Here is a 20,047-nt window from a genome sequence, read left to right as displayed (position 1 = left end):
ACAGGCTTGCTTGTTAGCACTTAGGGCAGCTTTGTTGGGGATTATCACTTACCTTGGTGAATATATGAGAAAAGATGTGAGAAATCACAAGAGACCAAATCACCTCTCTTGACTGATGCTGAAGGAGTGAAATGGGAAGCCAAGGGACCCAAGGCAGGAGGGCACACGTGTGCCAACCGCACTACCAGGGTCACATTTACTGTTACAACTTCTTTGCTAACAGACACAAGTTTACATTTCATCACAGAAGCCTTAGTCACAGTCCAGTCTGTTCAAGGTTGTATAAGGCACAATGATGCTATTTTCCTTCAGAGAAGTATCTGAGGCCTAGGAATGTCATGTGACCTAGCTCCTCTCTAGAAATGGAGGAAGAGTGCAGGCATTTCTGGGTTCCTTCCCACATTCCCCTCTCCAGAAATATCAGCATCACAGGTTTCATGTCTGATTCATAAATTGTCACATCCTCGTATAGCCTTAGGGAGAGGAATGCCATTTCCTGAACATGTGGTCTAGCTATGTCCTATAATCTATCCAGGGTCTCTGACTGGGTTCTTGCCTTGAATTCCTGTCTGGGCTTCCCTCAGCAATAGACTGTAACTTGTTAGCTATATAGACCCTCAAGTTGTTTTAGTCTGTGTTTTGTCCCTGCAACAGGAAGGGAAACAGGATAAAAGTCAAGATCAAGTGTGTCCCTGTGCAGATATCAGACATCAAATATAAAAAGAACAGACACTTCAGGCTGCAAAAGAATTGATGCCACTCTTTATTATTAGTACTGAAGTCTAAGACAGTGAGAGGACAGTAAAATTTCTATTCAGCCAGAACACTGCTCAATGTTCTATCGTGTGTTATTTATTAACAAATAAATTCAAATGCTGTCTACTGCTTGACTTAAGTGCATACAAAACCCTTTAATATTTAAAGTAACAGGGAACATTGTTACAGCTAAAATAACTCAAGGATGGAAAACTCACCCATTTGAGGAAATTGGCTGCTTTGAATAATTGCAGAAGCAAACCCAAGAGAAGCATCCTATGAGGGTGATTAACGAATTGCTACCATGGGAACTATTTTTAAGAAATAGAAAGAGATCTAGGCTGTTTGCCAGGTTCCTGTATCTATGTCTACAGCTGGTCCTCTCTCGGAGATCTTTTGGATCCAGCAATTCAGGTGCTAACATTTGAGAGCAGGGTTCCAGTCTGTGCTCAGTCCATGATGCTGTTAAATACTTTGAATGGACTTGGTAATGGTTCAGTTTCCTTATAGCAGTTGTACTACGAGCATCGTCTCACTCCTATCCATCACCTTCCTCATGCAAAGATGCTGAAGGAGCAGCCTTCTCAGAGTCCAGCACCTTCTCAGAGTCCTTAACAGCTTGCTGGCCTTCTTCACTCAATTCCCCCGAAGAAACCCCAAGATGTGCAAGGCCACAGAATCAAATTTATTTTTTCTAAGTCGTATTTGGGCAATTTTTTGAAGTTTGCTTTTCATTTTTTCTTTAGATTTCGTCTCCTGCCTTATTTTCACACCCTCCATAAAATGATGGATGGCCTTGTCTTCACACTTCATTTGATACAACTGAAAATTGCCATACTGTAGGTGGAGCAATTGTTTGTTGCTTGGTGTGAGAACACTCTTGAATTCTTTCTGGAAGTAATATTCAGCTTCTTCATACTGCTTTGCAATGGCATAAAGTCCAGCAAGGTAGCTACAGGAATGTTTCAGCATCGCCTTGGTCTCCTCTGCTATCCTTAAGTACTTAATTGCCAGCTTTGTTAGTGCCTGTAACTTCTCTTGATTCCTGTTCAATTCAGCTTCTTTTGTGTCAGCTATTTCTAGGACTTTTGACCTATAGCAGCACCCCATATAGTAATTCACATAGGCATTATTTGGCAGGCATTCTAAAGCCTTTGTAAGCAGCTCTATAGCTCTCTTCTTGTCATGTGTCTTGTAATAAAACTTTCCAGCACTGAGCAGCACATCTGTCGCACCTGACGCTTTCCTTAAGGCTTCTTCAACTAGTTTCTGTCCTTGGTTTTCATGCAGTCTCTCAAGCTTCAGTGCCAAGAGGACCTTAAGATAAGAGTTGTCAGGAGACAATCTAATAACTTGTTTCAAGGAACCAATAGAGTCCTGCACTGCTGGCCAGTAGTCCAGACGGTAGCTTGCCATGGCCAATCCAGAGGTGAATTCTGGGTTCTTCGGGTCCTTTTCCAGAGCCTTCTCAAAACACACCTTCACTCTCTCATTTTGGTTATGGGTGCACTTTAATCGGGCCCATCCTTCCTCACAGTCAAGCTCAGGACTCTCGATCCTATAGGGACTGGAAAACTTCTCACAGACCCCTCTCACCTTATCAAGATAAGCCTGTGCTTTTGAGAGTTGGCCCATGTGATAGTAAACCCAAGCGTAGTTTCCCCAGGTGACCAGACTTCTGATTTCTACTTGGTCAGGATGCTGTTTCTTGATGAAACGTTCAGCATCCTCTAAACACTCCAGTGCTGCCCTGTTTTGGCCTCTGAGGTGGTTGATGTAGGCCTGGATGTTGCACATTGTGGCTTTACACTCACTGTTCTGAAATTCAACCTTGTTAAACACCCTGTTCTCAAACTCATCCACGGTCTCCTCTCTCTTTTTCAAGCTCCAGGTGAAATGGCATTTTAGCTGCTGGAGCCTGCTCTCCAAGGATTTCTCTATGGTTGTGCTGTGGGACAAAAAAAAAAAAAAAAACAGTCATTTGTGAGACACCACGCGTTCATCTGTCAAGGAGTGGGATCACAGTGAATATTCCTTTCCTTCTAAAGAGTGTTCATCTAAACATAACCAAGGCACACGCTTCCCTTTCTTTTATTTCAGTATTTGTCTTATGTCTGAATTACTTATAATGATACAAGAGTTTGCTCATTTTAGGCAGAAAAACTGACAGAATTAAGTAAGTCAGTCCTAGATGGCATTTGGGTTTTCTAGAAAGACTGTTTCTGTTAGCTAGCTCCTGCCTTTGTGTTGGAGGGTCTGTGGACCCCAGCACAGTAAGTGTTATTCCTGGAGCTTTTCATTTAGAGGTAGGAACTGAATTTCTTCTTACAAAATCACACCACAATTCTTCACAGACCTTGAACGAATAATACTCAACTTCATATGGAAAAACAGAAAACCCAGAATAGTTTCAACAATCCTGTACAATAATGGATCATCCAGAGGCATCACCATCCCTGACTTTAAACTCTACTATAAAGCTATAGTTACAAAAACAGCTTTCTATTGGTATAAAAACACATACAAGGAGCATTGGAATCGAATCGAAGACCCTGACATTAATCCACACATCTATAAACACCTGTCTGTTTTTTTTTTTATAAAGACACCAACCTAGTACAGTGGAAAAAAGGAAGCATCTTTAACAAATGGATCTTGCATAACTGGATGTCAACATGTATTAGATTACAGATAGATGCATAACTATCGCCATGTGCAAAACTCAAGTCCAAATGGATCAAGAACCTCAATATAAATCCAGTTACACTGAACCTGATAGAAGAGAAAGTGGGAAGTAGCTTTGAACTCACTGACACAGGAGACTACTCCCTAAATAAAACACCAGTAGCACAGACACAGAGAACAAGAGTCAATAAATGGGACTTTCTGAACTGGAAAAGCTTCTGTAAGGCAAAGGACACGGTAAATAAGACAAGATGACAGCCTACAGAATGGGTAAAGATCTTCAGAAACCCTATACCTGACAGAGGGCTGATCTCCAAAATATATAAAGAACATAAGAAAGAACTAGATATCAAAATAGAAAATAATCCAATTGAAAAATGGGGGACAGAACTTAACAGAGAATTCTCATGAGAAGAATCTCAAATGGCCAAAAGACATTTAAGGAATTGGTCAACATTCTTAATCATCAGGGAAATGCAAATCAAAATGACTCAGAGATACCGTCTTATACCTGTCAGAATGACTAAGATCAACCATACTGAGGACTTCTTATGTTGGAGAGGATGTGGAGTCAGGAGAGCACTCCTTTACTGCTGATGGGTGTGCAAACTAGTACAGCCACTTTGGAAATCAGTATGGCAGTTTTTCACAAAATTGGGAATCAATCTACTTCAAGACCTGGCAATACCACTTCTGGGCATATATACCCAAAGGATACTCAATCATACCGTAAGGACTCTTGCTCAACAATGTTCATAGCAGCATTATTCATAACAGTCAGAAGCTGGAAACAACCTAGATGCCCCTCAACTGAAGCATGGATGGTATAGGAGGTACTTTTGTTTATGTGTTGCTTTGATTGGTTTAATGAATAAAGAAACTACCTTGGCCTTTGATGGGGCAGAACTTAGGTAGACAGGGAAAACAGAATTAAATGCTGGGAGGAAAAAGGGTGGAGTCAGAGAAGCCATGGATCCTCTGCCTGAGACAGACACTGGTTAGAATCTCTGGTAAGCCACTGCCACATGGTGATACACAGATTAATGGAGATGGGTTAAACTAATATGTAAGAATTAGCCAATAAGAAGTTATAGCTAATGGCCAAGGAATGTTTTATTTAATACAGTTTCTGTGTGGCTATTTCAGGTGTAAGCTAACTGGGCAGCCAGGACAAACAAGCGGACCCTTCACTCCTACAAATGGATAAAGAAAATGTGGTATATTTGCACAATGGAGTTTTACTTAGGTGTAACAAAAAACTATGACATCATGAAATGGAACTAGACAGGCAAAAGGATGGAACTAGAAAAAAAATTCTTAGTGAGGTAACCCATATTCAGATAGAGAAACACAGTATGTACTCACTCGTAAGTAGATTTGTGACATAAAACAAAGGATAACAGAGTATAATCCTCAGTTCCAGAGAAGCTAGGTAACAAGAAAGACACTAATAGGTACACATGGATTTCCCTGGGAAAGGGAAGTAGATGAGTAATTCCTGGGTAAACTGCAGGCAAGGCTATATGGTAACAGGGAGGGGATGGGTGATGAGAACATGAGGGAAAGGGATGGTTGAGGGGGAGAGGGTTAGAATGGGAGAGCAATGAAAGAGAGATCTTGATAGAGAGAGCTACTATGGGGCAAGGGAGAAACTTGGTGCTAGAGAAATTCCCAAGAGTCCACAAAAATGACCTTAGCTAATACTTCCAGCTAATACCATTCAAGAGAATGCCCAAACTGGGCTTCCTCTCTAATCAGATTGGTGAATATGTCAACCACCATCATAGAGCCTTCATCCAGTAGGAACTAGACCCAGACTTCTACAACCAATCACCAGGCCAAGCTCCAGGAATCTAATCAAAGAGAAAAAGGAGGGAATATATGAACAAGGGAGGTCAATATCATAATGGAGAAATCTAAAGAGACAGCAGAACCAAGCTTGTGGATACTCAAGAACTCTAGACTGACAGCTGTGGAACCTCCCTGGGACCAAACTAGGCCCTCTACTGTGGGAGACAGTGGTGAAACTTAGACTATCTGAGGGGCCCCTGGCAGTAGGAGGACCAGGATCAGTCCCTGGTGCATGAGCTAGCTTCTTGGAGCCCATTCTCTATGGTGGGATGACATGCTCAGCCTTAATGCAGAGGGGCTTGGTCTTGCCCCAACTCAATATAGCAGACTCTGTTGACTCCCATTGGGAGCCCTTACCCATTGGGAGGAATGCTGGGGAGAGGTGAGGGGTGGGAGGAGGGGTGCAACAGAGAACTATCGTTGAAATGTAAACTGAAATTTAAAAAATAAATTAAAAAAAATCACCACTTCTTTACTCTTAACTTCTTATCCACCATTGAAATTTGAAAATCTTTTTTTTTGTTTTTGTTTTTGTTTTTGTTTTTCGAAACAGGGTTTCTCTGTAGCTTTGGAGCCTGTCCTGGAACTAGCTCTTATAGACCAGGCTGGCCTCGAACACACAGAAATCTGCCTGCCTCTGCCTCCCGAGTGCTGGGATTAAAGGCGTGCGCCACCACCTCCTGTCGAAATTTGAAAATCTTAACTACATGTTTGTGTTCTATTGACATTCACAGAGATGAGTTTAAATTCTCTGTTATCTTAGAAACTCAAATCCACTTTATTTCTTTCAGTTCTCTTTTAAAAGCCAATTGTTTTCTATTTCCCATTATTCTAAATTTAAAAAAAATTAAGGAAGAATAATTTACTTTGATTTGTGACATAAAAGGGTTCTGTCCATCTTGACAGAGAAGGATTGATGAATTCTATGACAGCAGAAGCATGTGACTGGACCTCCTCACTTCCCAGGGAATCAGGAAGCAAAGAGTAGGGATGGCGGGACTCATCTGTTTCTTTTCTTTAGCTACAAGATTTTTAAGAAGTATGTGTCTATGTCTATGTAGGGGTATGAGCATGCCAGTGTGGTGTCCACAGAGGCCAGCAGAGGGCACTGTATCCACTGGAATTGGAACTACAGTTAGTTGTGGGTCATCTGATAAGGGTTCAGGGAACAGAACTCTGCTCGTCTAGAAGAGCAGTATTTGTTTGTAATAGGCAATCTGTCTCTCCATCCCCAGTCCAATTTTTAATATACCTTTAATGTGCTTTCTTTATTTAGTCTAGCTTCTTGAAATTTTATCACATTAGTTGTGTCTTTTATTTAAATATTTTTACTCTCTTCTGCTGTTGGATTACTCTGCTAACCATTTATTGTTAAAAGATAGTTACTACCTTTGTTTTAAATTCTTTTATTTTGCATCTTGTACTTTGCATTGGATGCCCCTTCCCCTGCCTTCTTCTCTCTGTTTCATTGCGCTCATTCCTGTCTCAAAGCCTCCATGTGATGTGTTCCCACTTTCACTTTATGTCACCTGTGCTCTGGTGCCTCCCTCCCCCTCTCTTTTATATCACCTGTGCTCTGGTGCCTCCCTCCCCCTCTCTTTTATATCACCTGTGCTCTGGTGCCTCCCTCCCCCTCTCTATTATATCATATGTGTTCTGGAACACTCGCTCTCCCTACCCTCTTTTAATGCCTCTTTTCTGTCTTTTCCTGATTCAGACTCTATTTCTAGTTCCCTGACATCTACACACGTTCATATAATTATACATTTGTAAAGCTAAGATTTACAAATGAAAGATGAGAGAGAACATGCAATGTTTGCCATTATGAACCTGGATTTTCTTACTTAATATTTTCTAGTTCCATCCATTTCCCTGCAAATTGCTTAATATCATTTTGTTCTTTAATAAGGCATTTTTTTGGTGGGGTGCATGGCAGCCTGGGAACAACATTATGGGGCCCAGGCCATGTCAAACACAGGGAAGCCTGTCCACACATAGGGCCCAGGCCGCATAGCTGCCTTGGTTCCAGGAAAAGCCATAACATGACACCACCCAGGAACAGAGCATCCAAAAAAAATTCCTAACACTCCAACCATTGTAGATAGGATTACCTGCCAGCATACACGCATTGTGTTTCGCCAGGACACACCTGGACAAATGTCAGCCAATCAGGGGTCCTGAGCCTTAGAAATCCCTCTCCTCTACCTTTGCTACTATAAAAACCCAACCCCAACTAAGTTCGGGGCTCTCTGATCACTCCAATATATTGGACACTTGGAGCATTGGAATTTGCAAACTTGTGTAAGAATAAAAGCTCTTTGCTTTTACATACAGCACTCAGGGTCCTAGTTGGTTTGCGGGGGGGCATGTCATCTGGACATAACAATATTAATTAAAATATAACTGCATCACTTCTCTCTTTCCCTGTTTTCCCTCCAGCAAATCATGTGTCTCCTCCCTCCAAGTTCTCCCATGCTCCCCATCTCTCAAATTAACAGCCTCTTTTTCTTTGAGGTTTTTTTTAAACATATTTTTGAATATATATTCACAAATCTACAAATACAATCCACTGAGTCCATCCTTTGCTGTTTGTGTGTATGTGGTTTTTGGGCTGAACACTAAGTAACCACTTAGGTAGCTCATCCTTAGGACAGGCTTGCCCTTTAATTTTTTCTTTTAATGACTAAATATGTACCACATCCTCATTATTCATTCATCACTGTTGGACATCTAGGTTGATTCTATTTCCTTGTTCTTTTGAAGAAAAAAAACATGTTTGTTTGCAGCAAACATGGATGATTTGTAATAAGATTAAAGTTCTTTGGATATCTGCTCATTTTAACTGCTTACGTCTTATTTTTAATCATTCTTGATTTTTACCCATTCTACCAACTTTGGGATATCTCATCTATTAATTGTATTATATATGCTAGCAATGCCTCAAACCTTTATTTCACAATAAAATGCAGTCTCCGTACCCCTACCCCATTTCTACTTCTTACATTGGTGATGTCTCATTTTGATAGCTTACTCATACTTTCACATTATTTTTTTAATTTCCCTTTGAATTTTATTCTCTCAGGTTTATAAATTTTACGCCAGGGATAGGAAGTGTGGCTGCCGGAGAGGCTTATAGGCATTTAGTGCCTTTTCTGTAGCAGAGAACTCTTCTTTTCTCCCTCAGGGTACCATTGTGACTCTTAAAGATTTTTTTTTTCATCCATTAAAATTCTCTTTAGACGCACAGACAGAAAAAGAAGTAAGCAGGAAACAAACTAACCCAGCACAGAAGCTTCTGGAATACTGTGCATTCTCACTTACTTTTTCCATGCTGTTTATAAATCTGCTGTGTATGGTAATATTGCAGTTTCTCACTTGAACAATTGATAGCTGGAAAGCCACATAAAGTGACAAAGATCATGTCTGAACCGTACTGATCGTACTCAGCCCGTCTCTTAGGCTTTTCAGCCTTACACCTTGCAACCAAACATGTTTTTGTTGGGCCAGAGATAGAGTTACCAGATAGAAGACACAGCTGAGAGGCAGTGTGTGGGAGAAGTTCCGTCCTTCCAGTGCTCTCTTTAGTTAGCAATGAACCTGCAATTCTGAGATTAATCGAGCAATTGCAAGTAAAATTCAGATGAGGGAGAAGCAGCATTAGTAATCTAAGTACATTTTTAAAAGTAAAGAAATCATAAAAGAACGCTGTTGAATAATATTTTTATTAGATACTCTCAATTTAATTTTGCAACCGGGCGGCAGGGAGAGGAAGAGAGAGAGAGAGAAAATTCACAAGAACAATTCTCCCAGATCTATCTTTCTAAGAAGTCCCTGCTAGATCAAACAGCTCTGTGATGTCAGCTCTCAGCTGCCAGATAAGCAGATCTGGAGGAAGCCACAGGGCATCTCTATGACATATTGATAGCTGTAGAGACAGAGATGTGAAAAGTAAAAATAGGACTGGCCTCTCTTGGGACCTTGGCTGCTTAGGATTTGCATCTGTTATCAAGGCTGACTGCATTCTCCTCACCAGCAGAGAAAGGGAGGGCATACCTCATGGTTGCTGTGCCTCTCAGTTGTGTGGAAGGGCTCAGAGCGGCTGCAGGCAGCTGCAGACAATCTCGTCCTCCGACTCCTAAGGAAGAGCTACAGACCCTTATATATCACCAGCAGCTGGTTTCTTTTCCTGTTTCTCTGCAGCTGGCCCCACAGAAGAGAAATCGAAACCAGAAAGTAAAACCCAAAAGAAACATCCCATAGTATAAACCCTTTACTACTCTTGAAAACAGAATTACAGAATATATAGACCTAAAGGTGCAAAGGTCATAACACAATTCCACATGTGTTTTCCAGGTCACACCAAGACCCACTGCTAAAAGTAGATTCTCACCTGCTTCATTTCCTTCTGTCCTCACTGACAAATCAAAATGTTTAAAGTGATTTTTCACATGAACTTCAGCAGTTAATGTAGCAGTGAAGCAGCTTGGCATCTCTGTCTCCTTCATCAGCATGTACTTTAGTTTGATTAAATGTCTTTCCCGAAGGTCCATGTCCCAAAGTCTTGGTTGACAGCTGATGGTACTAATGGTTTTAATGATAGTAATTAGGTCATTGATGGCATGTCTCTGAAAGGGATTTGGAGGAACTAGCCTCTTCCTGTCTCATTCCTTAGGTCCTGGTCACCACGTGACAGGAGCTTTCTCTGCCCTGTTCTCTCTATTGTAATGTGTTTGCTGTAGGCCCAAGTGACCAAGTACTGAAACCTCTAACACTGTGAGCCAAGATAAATCTTTTCTCTTTTTATGTTAGTTGCCTCAGGTATTTTGTTATAATTACATAAATTTAACTAACACAGAAATAAACTCAGCATTATTTCTTTTGCTGTGGTTCAAATGTATCCCCTGAAGTTCCTGTGAGAAACTTGATCCCCATGTGCCAATGTAGTGAATGGGGCATCTGGTGGGTGGTAGGATGCTGAGTCATAGGAGCCAATGACCCAGCATGAATGGACCAATACTGTTACCATGGCAGCAGGTCTCCCTAGGAGAGCAGTTGCTTCTTTCTGGCTCTTTCATCTTCTTTGCTTTTCCACCTTGAGATTTCCCACCAGGAAAGCACTTGGCACTCCCTCATCTCCTACATCCTGGCTTCTTAACTGTGGGGAAGCAAACTTCTCTTCATTATGCATTACCCACTCCATGGCACTCTGAGAGAAAAGATGAAAGGACTACGGGTCTTCTTTTCCAAAGATTAAAACAATTGTGTGTGTTTCTGGGTACACTTGTGTCTGTGTGAATGCCAGTGGAGTCCAGAAAAGGGCATTGCTTCCCCTGGAGCCAGCATTGCACTTGGTGCTAGGATCAGAATGCTGGTCATCTGTAAGAGCAGGAATCACTCTTAACCACTGAGCCATTGCTCCAGTCCACTAACAAATTCCCTTAACAGTAAAATTTGTGATTTCAGATGAGCCGTCTTTGACTACGAACTTAACACAACGAAGAGACTTCTCTACAGCCCTAAGCAGAAAATAAACTTAGAAATAAATTTAAGATGGAGCAGTTGACCTCTGTTCCTGATAGAACACTAAGAGTATTTGTTTCATTCATTCATTCACCATTCATTCATATAATCGATAAATGTTTATTGAGTAAAATGTGCTAGGCACTTTGCAATTGCATTCTAGGCATTTGGAGTGCATGAGTGCACAATGTCTCTGACTTCCTGGATCTTATAATCTACCAAAAAAGCAAGACAACACACAGAACCGTTATGGAATGAATTATGCCCATCTTCTCTCTCTAAAATTCACATGTTGAGTACTTAGTCCCTGGTGATATGCAAGGGGTAACTGATGATGTGACAGCTCATTGGTATGGTTGAGTTTTTTATTGTAAATGTGAAAGAGGAGAGAGAGAGAGAGAGAGAGAGAGAGAGAGAGAGCAAAAGAGAGAGAAAGCACAGCTCGAGACATATGGAAGAATCTAGAGCAGAGACAGAAGGGAAAAAACTAACCATGGCCAACTAGGGAAGTGGGAGATCAGGAAATAATAGTGGAAATATCAAGATACAGCATAGTAAATGAAGCAATTGAGAGTGAGGGAATAAGAGAGAGAACATAGATAACAAGAGATAGAGATAGAACGGGATGATAGATAGACAGACAGACAAATAGCTGAGGATAGTGAGATTAGAAGAGCAGAAAATAATGTCAACAGCCAGGTTAAGAAAGATGAGTAGCCTCAGGAGGGAAGCTTGTCAGCTGGAGGGGGCAAGAGAAGAAGAGGAGGTGAGAAGGGCTAGGATGAGCACATGGACTCTGAAATATATATATTTCAGGGACCGTGATAGTGATGGAGCTTAGAGACCAACAGGAGCTTTGATACGCTGATGGTGCCATTGATAGCCACATATCCCTTCTGCCAGGTGAGGGAAATGACTGCTTTTGGCAGATAGGAACTGGTTTCACAAGTTCCTGAGGAATTTCTTTTAGCTAGCTACCAGAAATCCTCCTATAATCTAGGTTAAGCTCATTTCTTGATAGATGATCTTCCTCTTGAATCTTAGGGAATTGGAGCTTCCTTTGGACCTGACACCAATGTATCTATGTTTGAGGTAGACTTTTAAATAATCGACTGAGATTAGACGAGATAGCGACATGAAAGGGAAAACTGTAATCAGAAAATCAGTCATCACAACAAATGCGACAAGAATCATTTGTATAGTTAAAAAGCTATGCTGGTTAAGAAAATTATAACGTGAATAAGAAGTGTAAAATCTAACAACACATAATAATCAAGGAAATGCCCATTGTGTGAACAGTATTTTAGTGCTACTTAAAACTGTGCAGTGACACGTCTTCTAAAAACTCAGTGATATCAAGGATGTAGCAAATAAGGGACTTTCACAAGACTGTGTCTGAAGGATTTGTGATACAGACCTTGGGGTGATACAGGGTAGGGGCTTTTTAGCATGAAAGTGGAATCTTAGGAATGTGTAGATCAAATATTCAGTCAAAGGTTGTGTGTGTGAGTTCTCTCTCTCTCTCTCTCTCTCTCTCTCTCTCTCTCTCTCTGTGTGTGTGTGTGTGTGTGTGTGTGTGTGTGTGTGTGTGTGTATGTGTGGCTTGTGTTTAATGTGACATGGTCCTGTTTTTTTGGGAACTCCCTATGTAATGCAAGTTAAATTTTGAACTCACGATCCTTCTTCCTTAATACCTGGAGATCACAACCATGCACCATCATGACGAGCTTGTACTGTTTTTTGTTGTCTCAACATGACTAGAAAACAGTTTCCAGTTATTCAAGCAAACATTAATCTTAGAGTTATCCAGTATGTGTGTAAATGTGTATGTGCTTGTGTGAGTGCATGCATGTGTGTGCATCTATGCATATATGTACATATGTGTGTGTTGGGAAAAGCTATGTGTTAGGAAACCAATATATAATAGCTAAAATTTAAAAGAATACGGGTCACTAATATGCTCACATTATGTAATGGCATAAGGAACAGAAGAGTCACTGAGTGAGTTTTTCACTGAATGGAGACTGGAGAGTAGAGAACAGGGTCAGATGGAGCAGGTAGGTCTGTTATCCTAGCTACAATGAAGCTGAGTATTTTTAGTAATTAAATAATGCAAAAATTGAATCAGCTGCAAAATAAATAAGGGTTGGAAAAGGAGAAAAGAAGTAAGAAATAAAGAAAGAAGAAAAGAGAGGAGAAAAGAAGACAGGAGGTGGATGGAAAAAAAGGGAAAGATGGGCAAAGCAAATGGAAAGAGACAAACCGTGGTATGTTCAGATACGACAACTGTCAGGTCCAAAGGGAAAATCCCCAAGCACCCCAACAGGGCAGGCTCACTGACCTGGTCCAAGATGACAGTCTTGACTCAGCTGGAGCTAGACTATTGCTGGCTGAGAGATAAAAGCTCACAGGCAGCATTCCACTGAAACCTCTGAACAGGGTTTTCTGTTGCCAAAAGGAGCCACTTTCATTATCTTCCCTTGCCTCTGGAAAATGAACATCTGACTTTGTTGTCATATAGCTGTGGTTAGACATCAAAGCAAATATCAAACTCTGGGCTCCTCTGGTCCCTAGTAGCATGTCCCTGTTGTTAACTATCAAAGCCTCAAGCACCCTGGCCCTTCTCACCCCTTCCACTCTGCTAGTTCCCCAGCTGATCCAGATCACAGCTCATTTCAACATAGTTCTGGAAGTTCTGGCTAGAGCAATAAGATAACAAAAGGAGATCAAGAGGAATAAAATTGGAAAGGACAAGGTTAAACTTCAGCTATTTGAAGATGATATGATATTATAAATAAGTGACCCCAAAAACTCTACCAGGGAACTCCTACAGCGATAAATACCTTCAGTAATGTGGCAGAATACAAGATCAACTCAGAAAAGTCAGTAGCCTTTCTGTATACAAATGATAAAGAAGCTGAGAAAGAAATTAGAGAAGCACCACCCTTCACAATAGCCACAAATAACATAAAGTATCTTGGGTTAACACTAACCAAAGAAGTAAAAGACCTGTTCAACAAGAACTTTAAGTCTTTGAAGAAAGAAATTGAAGAAGATACCAGAAATGGAAAGATCTCAGATGCTCTTGATTAGCATAATAAACATGGCAATCTGTAGCTTCAATGCAGTCCCCATCAAAATCCTAACACAATTCTTCACAGACCTTAAGAACAATACTCAACTTCATATGGAAAAAACAAACAAGCAAGAATAGCCAAAACAGTTGTATACAATAAAGAAACTTCTGGAGGCATCACCATCCCTGACATCAAGGTCCATTATACAACTACAGTAATGAAAACAGCCTGGTATTGGCATAAAACAGACACATTGACCAATAGAATCAAGTCGAAGACCCACATATTAATCGACACACCTATGAATACCTGATTTTTGATAAAAAAAAATAGCTAAAATTGGGGAAGAACAGCATCTTCAACAAATGGTGCTGGCATAACTGGATGTCAACATGTAGAAGATTGCAAATAGATTCATATCTATCCCCGTGCACAAAACTCAAATCCAAATGGATTAAAGACCTCAATTTAAATCTGACCATAATGAACTTGATAGAAGAGAAAGTGGGAAGTAGAAGTCAATGCATGGGCACAGGAGACCACTTCCTAAATATAAGATCAGTTGCACAACACTGAGAGCAAAAATAAATAAATGAAACTGAAACTGAAAAACTTCTGTAAAGCAAATGACATAGTCAATAAGGCAAAAAGGCAGCCTAATGAATAGGAAAAGATCTTCATCAACCCCACATCAGACAGAGGATTGATCTCCAAAATATATAAAGAACTCAAGAAATTAGACATCAAAATACCTAATAATCCAATGGGGAAAAAAGGGATATAGATCTAAACAGAGAATTCTCAACAGAGGAATCTCAAATGACTGAAAGGAAATGTTCAACATCCTTAGCCATCAAGGATATGCAACTCAAAACTATTACTTGATATCATCTTACACTTATCAGAATGGCTAAGATGAAAAGCGCCAATGATAGCTTATGCTGGAGAGGATGTGGAGTATGGGAGCCATTATGGGGCTAGTCAAAAAAAACCTTGGCACTAGAGAAATTCCCAGGAATCCATAAGGATGATACCAGCTAAGACCCTAAACAATAGTGGAGAGGGTGCCCGAACTGGCTTTGCCCTGTAGTAAGATTGATGAGTATCTTAAATATCACCATAGAACCTTCATCCAACAACGGATGGAAACAGAGGCAGAGAGTCACAGCAGAGCACTGGGTTGAGCCCCCAAAGTCCAGTTGAAGAGTGAGAGGAGTGAGAATATGAGCAAAGAGGTCAAGACTGTTAAGTTGGGAGCTTAGACCCCAGCCCCTGGCATCCATCCCACCCTCCCTAACTTGGGAGTTGTTTTGGTTTGGACTCCAAATTCCAGCATGCCAGGTCCTGACCCCTCCCTGGAGGAGGCTAGGACCATTTCCACAGGGTATTTAAGTGTGCTCCCAGAGGAGAAACATGTGGTTTTGGGGTCTGCATGGGCTCCCTGTTGTCCTGTCTCCCGGCCATGCACCCGGCCACCCGAGAGACCTTCTTGCTTAACAAAACGATGGGCATTCATTACAGTCCTCTGCTTTGATCAAGTAACATATAATTATTTCCCCCAGGATTATAAACCTCTTAAGGATTACAATTCTACATGTTTGTGTCTGCTATGAATATTATCTCAACTGATTGAGTACATTGATTAAGCTAGACCTTAAAGTTTGGATGTGTCAATACTTTCAAATTTTTATGCAAGCAGTTTTTATATTTTCACATTTGAAATAAAATAATTTTATAGCCTTAAAAAATGATGGGCATTTTGATTTGGTTTGATTTGACCTAATTGGATTTCTTGCACCGGCAGAGCTGTCTTTCTTATTATTTTTTTACTTAACAAAGACCATGGTGGGGATAGCCACTGAAGCAGCTTACCTAAGCTAATGGGAGCTCACCAACTCTGGTCCAACAGGGAAGGAACCAGCATAGTGCTAAACTAGGCCCTTGGAATGTGGATGACAGTTGTATGGCTGGGGTAGATTGTGGGGCCACTGGCAGTGGCACTAGGATTTATCCATACCACTTGTACTGTTTTTTTTTTTTTTTTTTTGCAACCCGTTCTATTTGGAGGGATACCTTGCTCAGCCTAGATATAGTAGGGAGGGCCTTTGTTCTTCCTCAAAACGATGTGTCTGACCCTCTCTGAGAAGTGGATGGAAGGTGGAGTGGGGGTGAAAGGGAAAGGGAATGGGAGGAGAGGAGGGAGTAGGAATAGAGACTGGTATGTAAAATGAAAAAAGATATTTTTTTAAATAAAATAAAGATTTAAAAGCAATCTCCCATTTTGTATTTTATAACATATTTTATATATTTTTGTATTTTAATTTCATATATAATTATTTTGTTTGTAAAATAAATATTTATAGGAATGTAAAATTATTGTGACTCATTTAAATATCATTGAAAAAATTAAGTATGAGTATTTATGTTAGTATACAGAAGTTAAATATTATAAGTATACATTTTATGTATAAAATATGATCATCATATGTTAAATAATATGTTAGACATTTCATATGTGCATACAGTATATGTTTCATATACTTCTGTTATGTTTTTATCCTAGATTAAAAGTATTATTTTTGAAAGTTCCTCATATTTTATGAGATTTCTTGGTTTTCCAAAGCATAAAGAATTACTTGAAAGGATTACTACTCTGTAATTGTGCACTTTGGGCTATTATCAAGTCTTCAAGCTCTGAAGTAAAATAGACTTACTTCTGTGTGTCCTTGTTCTCTCTGCCTCTGCTTCCTGTCACTCTTATTATATGGATGACTTCAGATTCAAAGGAGAAAGCAGAGGGTAGTGACTGGCAAATTGCAAGCTTGTGACTAGGGTCTCCCTCAGTGCTCCCTGAGGCTTAGAGCTGATCTGCAAGCTTGTTTACAAATCTTCAGGGAGATGGCTAAACTTACCATCAGGGCAGGTCAGCTCTGCAAAAGACAAATCTTGTGACTTCTTTTTCAGTTTAAGACTGTCAGTCAGAACCGAGAAACCGAAACCAACCTTGTGAATATTTCCTGAAGGAAAGTCATTTCAGGCAAGAATCCTTCTCTCAGGCTCTAACATGACCCCTGGCGGCTCTCACTGTGGCCCTTCCTCCACTTTAAGTATCATTCTCACCCGCAAAGGAAAAGGAAACTTAACAGTCAGGATTGTGAAAAAGGTTCTTACTTAGCATGGCAACATAGCATCTCTTGCACTTCATACTCCCCCCGGCCCCCCATCAGGCCTCATACTTCTGTAGCACTCTGCTTCCAAATCACCTCCCTAGTTTAGCTGTGAGGCTGAAAATCTCTAGGACACAAACAAGGGAAACATACCCTCCACACTCATCCCCTACTGAGGATGGGGTGGAAGGTTTGAGAACAACTGCAAACTGAAGCACAAATAAAAACGGGGAGCAGTTACTAATCTTGTGAAAGAAAATGATGTCATTAAGGCCAAATATTTCTAGGGGGCAGTTGGGGGATAAGGACAAGATGAACTTTTACCAACTAAAGGTCAAACCACAAACCAACAGGTGTGTGTAAACAAAGAAAGTCAGTGTTCGCAGGCCTTCAATATCTTTCACCCAGGAATAGCACCATAAACTGATTGTTGTAGGGTGTACATTGTCCTCCAAAGCCTTGGTATTGAAGTTCGTCTTGCCAGCTGGGGAAGCTAATCCTTAAAAGTGTAAGCGAGGGCCCAGTGATAACACCAAACTGAACTGCTCTTCAGTGAGAAAGAACAGTGAATTCAAACTGCCAAAGCGATCTCAGGGGTCGCATGTGAGGGGTAGCAGGAGAATCAGGAGCAGGCAAACAAGAACTCCAACAAAACCACACACGCTGGTTATAAAGAGAAACCGATGGGGGGGGGGGGGGGGGGGGGGGGTCTGGGGAGGGCTGGGAAGCCCGCTGGCCTGGAACAGCCTAAAAATTGCAATAGTGGGGAAGGGGACTAGAAGAACCCTGTTTTTGGTGTCCATCACAGGTATGTCAATGGGAATCCAGATGCCCCATCAGCCTGAGGCAAAGGGGAACAGGGAAGTGGATCTTCCTGGCAGAAAGAAACACTCTTCCTGGGTCTCTGTGAGCGAACTCTAGTCTAGCCATCAGCAGTCCTTGTTTCCTTCTCTTCCTGCCAGAGGGTAGTGTTTGGGTTCACCCCAGCCCCTGGTATCCGTATACCCAAAGAGTCTGGAATGTTTGGGTAGAAAGTTCCATTCCAAGCCCCCTCCCCTGGGAGTTGCCTCAGTCCAGACTTCACCTCTGGGAAAGCCCGCCAAACTAGGACTGTTTGGTCTAAAGCATCACCTCAGCTCCACAAAAACCCTTTATACAAAAAAGTCTGGATTGTTGCCTGGGGGCTTCACCACAGCTCTTGGCGTAAGTCCTCTCCCTTGGGAGTTGTCTCAGTCTAAGCTCCGCCTCTGAGAAAGCCCGCCAAACGGTGACCCCTCCCCAGGGAAGTTCAAGACCCCTCCCACAGGCTATTTAAACTGCCCCCCACCCAGAGAATGAACACGTGGTCTCCCCTTCCCTCTCTTTCCCTCTCCATGCTTCCCTGGGGCCTCCCAGGAGCATTACATTAAACATGGGCATCTTTAATTCGGTCTGATTGGGATTATTTGCATCAGCAGAGAAAGTTCATTTAAGAAAATACTTAACAATGACCCCTCCCCAGAGAAGCTCAAGACCACTCCCACAGGGTTTTTAAACTGCCCTCCAGAGAATAAACCTGTGTTTTCCTGGTCTTTCTTTTCCAGCCACCTGGAGCATTAGGAACCTTTAAACCTGAGCGTTTTCTAATTGGATTTGATTTGGTCTGGTTTGAATTATTGTGTCTGTGGAGAGGTTTATTGGGACACAAAAACTTTTCAATTAGCCTCAGTGATTCTCAAACCTTCTTCTGCTGGGACTTTCTCATGTGTGGTGATCCCCTCAAAGGCATAAAATTATATGTGTTGCTGCTTCATGTAATTTTGCTAATATTATGAATCTTAATGTAATTATTTGATATGCAAGATATTTGACATATCAGATATATTGTGACCATGAGGTTGAGAACCACTGGTCTAGCTCGAGCTGAGCCCAGGCTGTCAACAAGCCTGCCCTTTTAGGGGTGCTTGGGGTTTTTCTTTGAACAAAATAAAAAAAGTAATTGAAGTCATGAGGGCTCTTGCCTAAGTAATAGATTAATCCACTGATGGACTTATAACTTAATAGAATGATTTCAATGGGTGGAAACTAGGGGCATCCTTAGAGGAAATGGGTTTCTGGAGATGGAATCTTGTTCCCGTCCCCTTCTTTTCCTTTTTCTGTTTCCTGAAGGCCACCACGTGAGCAGTTTTCCCTTGTCATGCCCTTCCCCTGTGACATTTCTTTCTTGTCACAAACTTAAATGCAATGATACCAGGCAACAATGGATTAGAATTTCTGCAGTCATGAACAAAGTGAATCCTGTTATGGTTTTGGTCCCTGGTCCCTTTAAGAGACAAGCCACACCCACTCCCTCCCCCATCCGCACTGAGCTTGCTCTCTTTCCCACCTTCCTCTCAGAGAGGCAGCTTTGCTTCTGCCTCTCTCCCCACTTCTCCACTCCCCCCATCTCTTTCACCTTCTCTCTCTCTCTCTCTCTCTCTCTCTCTCTCTCTCTCTCTCTCTCTCTCTCTCTCTCTCTCTCATCTCTCTGTCTCTCTCTCTCCCTTTCTCCCTTCACCCTTCTTTTTCTCCTAATTAAATATTCAACCTCACTCTGCAAGTTGTGTCTATCGATGTCTCTATCTTCTGCCCGCCTGCCATGTGCCTCCCTGCCTGGGACCAGCTACTACTTGGGGACCAGCCACTGCTCTGGGACCGGCAGCCATCTCTGCCTGGGACTGGCTGCTCCCAGGGTCCACTGTCTGCCACCACATGGCCTGCTACCACCATTTGGGACCTACAGCATTTCTGCTGCCTGCTGCTACCAGGGATCTTGCGGCATTTAAAAAAAATTATAAAAAAATCCTTTCTCCATTTAGGTATTTTTCATCACTGTTTGTTTGCTTGGTCTTGCCTAAAACACTAACCAGTGATAATAGGTTGGTAATTTAGAATTTCTTCCCAGACAGTAAATTATCCCCCCCAAAAAAACATATATATTGGATATTTATATCTGTATAGATATAGATATGT

The 20,047-nt window shown here is 41.4% G+C and overlaps 1 protein-coding gene across 1 annotated transcript; it reads right to left on the bottom strand.

Annotated features, from left to right (window-relative positions):
- Positions 1-221: 221 nt before the first annotated feature.
- Positions 222-9,465, bottom strand: LOC126511174 (interferon-induced protein with tetratricopeptide repeats 2-like). The gene is given in 3 exon segments (XM_050158186.1): positions 222-1,399; positions 1,402-2,704; positions 9,346-9,465. Coding segments are annotated over 3 exon segments (1,413 nt in total). The 5' UTR covers positions 9,351-9,465; the 3' UTR covers positions 222-1,294.
- Between the last annotated feature and the right edge of the window lie 10,582 nt (positions 9,466-20,047).

The sequence above is a fragment of the Alexandromys fortis genome, unplaced genomic scaffold (assembly GCF_014885135.2).
Source record: "Alexandromys fortis isolate MF-2015 unplaced genomic scaffold, M_Fortis_MF-2015_v1.1 scaffold_10, whole genome shotgun sequence".
NCBI classification, from domain to species: domain Eukaryota; kingdom Metazoa; phylum Chordata; class Mammalia; order Rodentia; family Cricetidae; genus Alexandromys; species Alexandromys fortis.
The sequence above is the reverse complement of the archived record's forward strand: the minus strand, read 5'-3'. Positions and strand labels throughout refer to the sequence as shown.